The sequence below is a fragment of the Stegastes partitus genome, unplaced genomic scaffold, assembly GCF_000690725.1.
Source record: "Stegastes partitus isolate 25-593 unplaced genomic scaffold, Stegastes_partitus-1.0.2 Scaffold1144, whole genome shotgun sequence".
NCBI lineage: Eukaryota > Metazoa > Chordata > Actinopteri > Pomacentridae > Stegastes > Stegastes partitus.
Window position 1 is genome coordinate 62,578 of NW_007578875.1, and position 10,596 is coordinate 73,173.

Here is a 10,596-nt window from a genome sequence, read left to right on the forward strand (position 1 = left end):
TATTGCACTTTGAAAAAGGTATTAAATAAATGCATAGCTTCTATGTATTTAAGTAGGTTTTATAAAGTTTCCTGAACTAATAAATCTTTCACATATATTAGATTTAAAAATAATGATCAGAAATCAATTTATCAATCAGCTTTTTGACAGACCCACACAAATAAATAAAAGTGTTAACTTTTCTGTCCACTTCCACGTAACGATGTGTAAAAATGTGTGACTACATTACCCAGAATGCCTCTGTTTGGCTCATTGCGGTTGGTCAGACCAGCTGATGACGTTTAAACGACGCGCCTGTAACCTTGTGCTGCAACTGCTGCTGCTCAGTAGAACTGTTAAACCAGATGTTTTAAAACATTTTTGAGGTATATTTTGTTGTCAGCACTATTCCGGAGTAATGAGCAAATATATTTTACCAGTTTCTGTTTTCGGGACAGTGTTTGGATGCGCTGTTTTACTGAAGTGAGTAACTCCTATCATGATGTGATGTGTGATGTAACTGTCAGCTCTGGTTTACACTGTTTGTGCCACATTTGCTGCTGATACGAGGCTCATAAAACTCAATTTAAGCTGAGAAAATATCAGAGAGTAGTTGTAGTGGATGCACAACATTGTGAGGGAGCTCAGTTAGATCACGTTATGAACATAATATACAGTCATCCTCAGATGTATTCATATCCTCCCATTAAAGAAGGAAATAAACTGCTGTCACTGAAATAAGTTGGAATTGACCAAAGTAACAATAAATAAAAATTTTATGAAAATCATGACGTTGCTTTTGAATTGTGGTCCAACAGAAATAAAATAAAGTTTTAAAAAAAGAAAAAGAAAAAAGAAAGCATGATGGGACCCATAAACTAATATTTTGTTGAACAACCCTTTGAGCCAATTTGTCCGAACAGTTTTTTTTTTCTTTTCAACCACAATTCAAAAGCAATATCTTATTTCACTAAATTATAATTTAGCAAATTTTTTGTTTATTATTACTTTTTTCAGTTTCTAGTTATTTGAGTGACTTCTGTGATTTTTGCCTTTTCTTTAATAGAAGGCTATGAATACATTTGAAGACGACTGTAAATAACGTGTCTTTCCACAACGAAAGAACATTTGACTAATTCTTCTCTACTAATTATAACTTAACACTAAGTGCTTTGACAGACAAAGCAAAAGCAGGAAACCCAGAAAGCAAAATATTAACTGTAAGGCCAAACAAAGCAAAGAACAATCAAGGTGAAATGAAGAAAAAGTTGAAACAAGAAGGAAGACCATGCAATCAATACAAATGTCATTAACAATGTATGCAAAAAAAAAAATCAATAAATAAATCAATAATATAAAAAATATATACATAGAAAGAACTGTATGTAGTAGAGAGAAAACATCACATAAAAGCAAGCGTATAAAAGGAGTTTTAAAGAAGCAGAAGAACCTGAAAATGTGCAGGGTGTCCCAAAGCTGGTGGGCCCTTTAGATTTTTGTATGCCGCCTCTTGATCAGATTGTTATTGAAAATGAGAACCAGTTCTCAATTAACTTACCTGGTAAAATAAAGGTTAGATTTAAAAAAAAAAAAAAAACGTGGAGCAGCCAGACAGGCTTAAAACTTTTAAAACTCCAATCTGGCTCGTATTAGATCAAGACTTCTGTTGTGTAGTTTCGGGCCTGATCCAGAAATGTTTCAATAGTGATCAGTAAAATCTTAACAATCAGTTCTTTAACAAGCAGGAAGTTAGTGGAGACAAGCCAGGACTTTAGTTATGTGGTGTCGACTGATAAAACAAGCAAAAAAGCCGAGCTGTTACATTCTGAAGTAGTTGGAGACAAGTGTTTGATTTATGCCAGAAAGGAGGAAGTCACAGTTGTCAAGCCTGGAGAATGTAAGAGAATGAATAACTTTATGTACTTCTGTGTTTTAGTTTAGTTCTAGAGATGGTTCATAAGTGGCTCTGCAGTCCAGTGCAACAACAAGGTGCAGATTCACTGGCTTATCTGTATATTTATGTGTCTTACAGGCAGCTTTTCTAACTGATTGAACAGATTGTAGGTGTGAGGTGTTAATGATATTCTGTTCGCCCATTCACAGTTACCGAGGCTAGTGTGAAGTCAGAAAAATTCTTTGATTTCCCGTTAGACAGAAGAGTGTGACACGATGAGCCACTTTTGTTGTCTTCAATCATGTCTGGGACTAAATGCACTTTTATAAAGATCAGGCCCAAAGTTTTAAGATCAAGATGAGATTCATACAAGAGCAAAAAAGAAGCAACAAATCCCCTGTTCTGTGTCTTTATCTGTGTCATGATGTGTTTTCCCCTATTAACACCCACTTCCTCCCCCCCTCCTTCAATCATTCAAACTTTATTTATAGCACTTTTACAAGTGATTGACACAACATTTGATGTTAAAAGTAGATTTGGAGACTAAAGTCAACCAAAGCAACAAAATTAAATAAGATAAATAAAAGGTAATACAACCAAAAATAACAAAGTGTACACAAAATGATTTGATTGTAGTAAAACAGAAAAATGTCGCTAAAATAAAATAGACTGAAACAGAGGGGATTTTAAAAAAGTATTAATGCTAAAACCACAAAATGATAAAACACTACATAAAAGTCAAACTAAATAAATAGATTTTTAGGTATTTTGACTCCAGCCACCCAAGACCCTAGTGAGGATTAAGCATTGTATAGATAATGGACGGTATTTTAAGCTAATTACTTAGTTTCTACATCCTTGATTCCTTTCCTCGCCTCCTTTCCTCGTGTCCTTTCCACCAGAGACGTAAGCAGAGGAGGAGATGCGAGAAGAGAGGAATCGAGGTGGCAGGCCTTTAACAGAATGCGACATCTCTGCCTCGAAGCTGTCGTTTCAAAGCGATGTCAATTAAATATGACGTGTGGCACAGCTGCATCATCTGTCCATTGTTTTATTACAGCCCACTGCTGTATTTGATGATGTCTGTCACATGAGCATTGCAGTGTTCACCATAACTTACAGCATATACAGTATTTACTTCTAATTCAGTTCACATTCTGTTCACAAGAATATACAACTGTGATGCATTTTTATTTCTTTACTTTGAACACACTCATGTGTTGTGAAGTATAAATAGATGTAACAAACAAGAGTGTGTCTCTGCTTGGGATGCATTTTAGGAACAGAGACTTCCATTCATGCATGGTGGCGTGCTAAGGTTGATTTCTGGGTCAGGACAGGACAGAGGACACAAGGAGGCTCAAAGTGGTGAAATGAGATGAGCCTCAGATGCTCTGCTTTATTCAACAGCTAAAGCCGGAGGGTCTGAGGGAGCTACAAGTTGATGATAATATACTACACTGAAATCCATCCATCCATTATCTCTACACCGCTTAATCCTCACTAAGGTCGCGAGGGGCTGGAGTCTATCCTAGCCGCCTTAGGGTGAAGGCAGGGGACACCCTGGACAGGTCACCAGTCTATCACAGGGCTACACTTAGAGACAGACAACCAAGCACACTCACATTCTCACCTACGGACAATTTAGAATCACCAATTAGCCTCAACATGTTTTTGGACCTTGTGGGAGGAAGCCGGAGAACCCGGCAAGAACCCACGCTGTGTGCAAACTCCACGCAGAAAGATCCCAGGTGTCCTCACCGGGATGGGAACCAGCGACCTTCTTGCTGCGAGGCAACAGTACTACCAACTGTGCCACCTTGCAGCCCCTAAACTGAAATAATAAACATCTTAAAACTAGTTGACAAAGATACCCTCTCCAAGACCGTCCTGTTAATTAAGCATGACCCACTTTAAAGCATTTACACAGCCGGAGTCCAGAACCAGGAGTTTTCATTTACGTTGCTGATTCGCTCTTCTCAAGACGGTGTTGGCCGATGAGGAGTCATTTTAAACAAAGCTCCACCGTGCTTCAGCCCAACCAACCATTTGTTCAGTGAGTGTTAGATTATATTAGATTCAATTTTATTGTCATTACACATGTACAAGTACAAGGCAACAAGATGCAGTATTGAAAACACTTAATAAGTCAATAAGTTTTTGAAGGTCATGTGTCCTATGTCTTAAAAACTTGAAAGTGTCAAGTAAAAGCTGTGTAAATAGGAAGATGTTCCCCTCTGCCAGTCCTCTAGCCCCACCTCAACTAGATGACCTCCCTGCTTTACAAACATGTCAGAATTTTGTTCTGTTGTTCAGTAGAAACTGACAAGCCAATAGTCGTCCAGCTAGAAATGTCCTCATTTACCTTTTAGAGCTGCTTCTGCTATCTTTAAAAGGTCTCATCCATGAGTAAAGCACAACAAATGTCCTGCTGTTGGCTGCAAACGTGAACATGAGTCTTTATGCACATGAGGAAGTGAAGATCCAGTGGATTACCTCTATTTTTAATGACAAAGTCCCCACATCAAAAGGCAAATACCCAGTGTTAGCGCATTGAGTGGCTGTTGTGGCTACCATTACTATGAGCTTTGATCGTCTGGCAACAGGTCAGAATTCTGTGGAAACTGTAAAGCTGAGGGCTATTTGAAGATAATGGAAAATTTCCAACTGATTCAAAACCAGTAAACAAGGACTGGGTGTGTCACTGTGTTTTCATGTCACCTGTCGTGCGTCTCAACAACCTAAACTCAGCCCATGTTTACATCTGTTCACTTATCTCCTGGTCTTTTGGTCACATATGCTGCATTTCAATTCAGCCGAATTCTCAACAAAGCTGTCGTCATTTACATGAAGAGATTACAAAACTGCAGCTGTCACTTCACAGCCAATTCCAAGCTGCTGTTCTGCACCACTGAAATGCTGATTCTAGATCCACAATATCAGGTGAAAAACAACAGCTGTGCTCTTGTTTTTGGGGATATTTCCATGTAAAATGATCGCTCGGTTAGAAGCGGCACAAAGTTCTGGTGTCACACATTTATTCACATCTGTCAGCTCTCATGCACTCACAGATGCAGAGAGAGTGTTCTTCCTGAGGAGGGCGTGGATAACCGCGACTGTACTGCATTTAAAAGTACAGACACTGAAACAGCCTGTTTTAAACGGGACTAAAACCAGGAGTTGTGTCGTCATGGTGAAATGAAACCTCTTTACAGAAAGACATATTATGGGGACAAGTGAGACTTTCATACAATATGGGATCTCTAAATAACACAATAGAAAACACAGTAGAGTTTCTGGGACTCCTACAGAGATTGGGCTGTAACAGTTTTGCTCTTTTTTGTGAGCTTGTGATTCAGCTTTGACTGTAGTAATGCTTACAGTGCTCATAAACATCTTCCGGACAGCGATGCAGATTTATCAAAGGAGCTCTGTAAGGCACGACTAACGTCTTTTAGAATCCCTGCTTCAGACTGATAAGCTGTGGGCTGCGGGCTGTTATATAATGCTCACAGGTAACTCCAGCTGTTCGCAGTAGAAGGCAGACAAGACGGAAAAAGAGAAGCGAGATCCGATTCATTTATCGCCTTAGATTGAGAAAAATCTGTGACAAGCGGTTTTGATGTTGAAATAGCAGGTGTTGCAGTCTCAAGTGTTTGAATAGCACCAAATGTATTTTTATTCTCCTCACAGAAACCATGTGACTGGAGGCCGGTGTCCCAGTAAAGCTACCATTAACGGAAAGACTGTGGTGATAACAGGAGCCAACACAGGCATCGGCAAAGAGACTGCGAAAGAACTGGCCAAGAGAGGTGTGAAGAAACTATGATGTGGTGTGAAAAAGGCACAACTTCTAAGCGCTTATTTTGCTCTCACTGACACACTTCTTCTCCCACGCCGTCAGGGGGTCGGGTCATCATGGGATGTCGTGATATGGAGAAGTGCGAGGCGGCCGCCAAAGAAATACGTGGGAAGACCCTGAATCCTCACGTTTACGCGCGTCACCTCGACCTGGCCTCCGTGAAATCGGTCCGAGAGTTTGCGGGGAGAATCAAACGAGGTGAGGGTGAAAATAGATCGTCGTGGGTTCGGTTCTAGAAATAAAACGCGCTTGGTAACTGTGTCTCTGATGTCGTGTTTGCTGCAGAGGAGCAGCGCGTGGACGTGCTGATCAACAACGCAGGGGTCATGAGGTGTCCGGAGGGGAAGACAGAGGACGGCTTCGACATGCAGCTTGGAGTGAATCACTTAGGTACTTACTTCAGACGAAACACACAGGATACTTTAACCAGTGAAAAGAGAGAAGTGCCTGTTGTTTTTTTTTTGGTTTTTTTTTAACTCTCTACCACAGTCTGAACTGCCTTCTCGTCCCAGTGACATCTCCCTTACTCCATCATTAACTGATTCTGAGTTTCTGTCTTCCCTTCAGGCCACTTCTTGTTGACGAATCTTCTGCTGGATGAGTTGAAAAAGTCCGCCCCCAGCAGAGTGATCAACCTGGCCTCGCTCGCCCACATTGTTGGAAAGATTGACTTTGAGGACTTGAACTGGGAGAAGAAGAAGTTTGATACCAAGCAGGCGTACTGTCAGAGCAAGCTTGCCAATGTTCTGTTCACCAGAGAGCTCGCCAAGCGATTACAAGGCAAGTCTACTGGCTGTTGCATATGTGGGCATGTGTGGGAGGGAGTACGGCCTATGTGCTTGTTTGTAATTGGCCATTGGATATATATTTTTAAAACAATGCACTGTGTGTGTGTGTGTGTGTGTGTGTGTGTGTGTGTGTGTGTGTGTGTGTGTGTGTGTGCTTGTGTGTGCTAACAGGCTCAGGAGTCACAGTAAATGCTGTGCACCCCGGAGTTGTTGCCACGGAGCTCGGGAGGCACACCGGGATGCACCAATCGCAGTTCTCGAGCTCCGTACTCAGTGAGTATCCTGCGTCCTGACTGGATTCTGAATTTAGAGAAATCAATAAACGCTTACCTAATGCATATGCAACAGTTAGCATAGACTGCGTGGACTCGGCACATTAGGTTTCTCAGTGAACGTTCTATTCTTGTTTTCATTAATAGGCAGAAGATCAAAAATAATTGGCCACGTTTCTCGTACAAAAAGTTCCTATTCACAAAGTTTCAACTTGACAACTATGAAGAGAAAGAAAAGAAAAAAACACTGATTTTTAGCTTCATAACTGTGGTATTGAATTTTTTGTCATCTTCGCACGTATTCTTTGCAAAATCTATTGTAAGTCATAAAGGTAAAAACTGGGTAGAAACGTGGATGACCCCAGTGTTTATGATAACAATATTATTATTAATAATGCAAAGTGTGTAAAAAGCATTTTGCTGTTGTAGCTAATTGTTGTGGAACTAACTTTGATTACATCATTGAGTTGATTTATTCATAACAATGCATCGTTCACTGATCAGCCACAACAATAAAACCACTTGCCTATTATTGCGTAGGGTTCCTGCGTGCCACTAAAAACAGCTCTGATCTGTTGAGTCATGGACTTCTGTGAGTCTGAATAATTCTGAGGTGGTGTCCTCATGGATCAGACTTGTTGTTTCTAGCAGCAGATGCTTGATCAGAGGTCTATCCATCCAGTTTTTATACCTGCTTTATCCTCAGTAGGGTCACAGACTTTGGGGCAGAGGGCCGGGTAAACCCTGGATCAGTCACCAGTCTGTCACGCATGTCTTTGGATTGTGGGAAGAAGCCAGAGCACCCATAAGGGATCCATGCCGACACAAAGAGCAGTCAAACTCCATACAGAATGGCTCTGATCTTGTGATTCAAACCCAGAACCTTCTAGTTCAAGTCATCATCTTGAACTCTGTCATGTTCTTTGAACTATTCCTGCAAAACATTTGCAGTGTAGCAGTGAGCATCATCCTGCTGAAAGAGGCCACTGCCATCAGGGGATACTGTTACCATGAAGGGGTGTACGCAAAGTACCATCCGCATGAATGCCAGCGCCAAAGGATTCCCTGCAGAACATTAGTAAGAATATCGTTCTGCCTCCACTGGTCAGCCTTGTTCCTGTCAGCTCTTTCTCTGATGAATGACGCACATGCATCCTGCCATGCATATGATTAATCAGACCAGGCCACCTACTTCCACAGCTCCGTGGTCCAATTCTGATGCTCTCGTGCACATTTTTGGTAGTGGACACTAAAAGTGTCAGTCCCTTACACAGCAAGCTCTGATGCTCTGTGTGTGTTCTGACACCTTTCTGCCATATCCAGCATGAAGGGTTTTTATCAGGTTGTGCTACAGCAGCGCTTCTGTGGGATCAGACCACACAGGCCAACCTTCACTGCATCACATGCATCAATGAGCCTTGAGCGCCCTGGACCCTGTCCCAGGTTCACCAGTCACCCTTCCTTGGACCACTTTTGGTAGCTTCCAACCACTTTGTACCAAGAGAACCCCATCAGAACTGCTATTATGGAGAAGCTCTGACCCAGTCATGGAGCCTTTACATTTTGGTCTTTGTCAAAGTCACTCAGATCTTTACACTTCAAACACATCAACCCCAAGAACTGTTTACTTGCTGCTTAATATATCCCTCTGTCTGAACAGGTGCTGTTTTAATGAGTAAATCGATGCTAGTCACTTCACCTTTCAGTTGTTTTGATGTTGTGGCTGATTTGTTTTAATAGGAAGTAAAGTGCCTGAAATGTGTATCCAGTGTCAGAGCGTGTAGTACGTCACTTGAATTTAAAATAAAAATCACCAAAGTTCGTTTTGCAAGGGTTTCCCTCCACAGCTACAATGCTCAGCTTCCTCCCAGAAAAATTATGTAACAGCTCATGTAAAACCTCTGAAATCAAAGCACACCAGTCTCCATTCTGGGAATTGGCGGATACATGTTTATGCAATCTGCAATGATTATTTTTTAATACCACTAAACTCAGGGGTAATAAACATCCTCTGCTCTGGGGAGAAAAAAAAGTGTTTGGTGTTAAGTTTAAAGCAGCCCCTCCTCCACAGGTCCCTTTTTCTCACTGTTGGTGAAGAACTCAGAGCTGGGGGCCCAGCCCAGCGTCTACCTGGCTGTGTCCGAGGAGATGGAGGCGGTGACAGGGCGGTACTACGACGTGATGACCGAAAAGGAACCGGCGCCCCAGGCCCTGGACGAGGAGGCAGCTCGCAGGCTGTGGGAGGTCAGCAGCAGGCTGGTGGGTCTGGAGGAGGAAGGACAGTCCAGCACGTCAAACCCACCAGCAGAAGCTCAGAACAAAGCTGCACAGAGAGACCCGGCGCTGACAGTTGGACAGAACCCACAACCAGCTGTCAGGACAGAGGGACTGTAGGTCGGCTCCGGCCTCTGGAGCAGCAGAAGATAATGGACCTTTATGACTTGAGCTGTACCAGGCTCATAGGAACAATTCACCGTCTGACATTCTGGTTGTCTGTGCTGTGACAGTCTATTGTACAACTCTTTATGTTCCTGCATCAGGATTTTAAAGAGACAATGTGATTAATTCATAAATCTGTTTCAGAATTGAATTTATCAACAAAAAAAACAACAAACCCTTGATCACCTCAGTACACTCAGGGATTTTGCTGATATAGACTCACATTGTCTGGAAGTAACTTACGGTGCCTATCGTTTGCCAGCTTTAAAATAATACTTGAGATTTCTAATTCAGGTTGTTTGTTTTGTTGAGTTTATGACTCTTCTCTGAGCAGCAAAGGACATGAGAAAAACTGTGAAGAGACAGTGTTAATTGACAAAGTGAAGATGTATCAGAAGGTCCACAAGTAAACAGCTAAATAAAAACAAAACAGAAAGAAAAGGATGATTCTAAAATACTGCTAGATATTAAAGATCACTGCCATAGAACATCTGGAATGTTGAAATCAAACCAACTGTGTCCACTTTAGTTACCCCCTCTGTGTTACGTCATGCTGAAACCTTCCACCTCTAAACATATTAGCACAGACAATGGAAGCAGTAGGGTGAGTAAGTCAGACCTCAGTCATTAGAAGTGTGGATGTATTTACAGACAGAGGGATTCCTATGCAGGCTTACTGTAGCTTTACAGGCCTTATAGTTATGCAAATGATTTAGCCTCTGTGGCTTCATAAATATAATGTTGGCATATAGCGCCACCTGCCTGCCAAACATTACGAAATAGGTGCTTGGAAACAAATCATATGAAACTTTTTAATGGAAGTACTTTGACATGTTTCTGGATTTTCTTTGTACAGATCATGCATGTGTTGTTGTTGATAATTTCTACACGTGTGCAGTTGGGATTTAGGTTTTTGACTGTTTCCTCATCCTGGAATTCATTTATTTTTGGCCTTTTGGTCCAAACATTTAGACAAAGTACCTACCAAGACATAGAACATCCACAAAAAGGTGCAAAATGTCCGAAGAGGCAGATACATTTCAGGAAAACAACCTCAAAGAGACACAAAACAACTACAAAGAGATCCACAATGATTTTCTAATTTAGGAAATACAACTACAAAGAGACAACAAACAACTACAAAGAAGCAACAGTTACAACAAAGTGACACACAATAACAAAAAAGAGGCACAAAACTGTAACAAAAAAACCCAAAAATTATATCAAAAGGACAAAAAAAAAAAAATAAGGAAGACACACAAAATCACCCCAAAGAGAAGCAAAACAACCACAAAAACAAAAAACCACCAAAAAGAGACACAAAACCACCAACCACAAAAAGGCAGAAACTGACCACAGAAA

At 41.2% G+C, this 10,596-nt stretch overlaps 1 protein-coding gene across 1 annotated transcript; it reads left to right on the plus strand.

Moving 5' to 3' along the window:
- Positions 1-338: 338 nt before the first annotated feature.
- LOC103368312 (retinol dehydrogenase 13) lies at positions 339-9,744 on the plus strand. Its single transcript, XM_008296645.1, has 7 exons — positions 339-462; positions 5,567-5,685; positions 5,778-5,933; positions 6,021-6,125; positions 6,303-6,515; positions 6,695-6,796; positions 8,867-9,744. The coding sequence occupies exons 1-7, from the start codon at positions 398-400 to the stop codon at positions 9,187-9,189; spliced, it is 1,083 nt and encodes a 360-aa protein (XP_008294867.1). The 5' UTR covers positions 339-397; the 3' UTR covers positions 9,190-9,744.
- The last annotated feature ends 852 nt before the right edge of the window (positions 9,745-10,596 follow it).

Bases quoted from the DNA above. Each gene is read 5' to 3' on its own strand.
- LOC103368312 (XM_008296645.1), top strand. From the start codon at position 398: ATGAGCAAATATATTTTACCAGTTTCTGTTTTCGGGACAGTGTTTGGA. The intron at 463-5,566 runs GTGAGTAACTCC...TTCTCCTCACAG, and splicing joins GGATGCGCTGTTTTACTGAA to AAACCATGTGACTGGAGGCC. The intron at 5,686-5,777 runs GTGTGAAGAAAC...CCACGCCGTCAG, and splicing joins GAAAGAACTGGCCAAGAGAG to GGGGTCGGGTCATCATGGGA.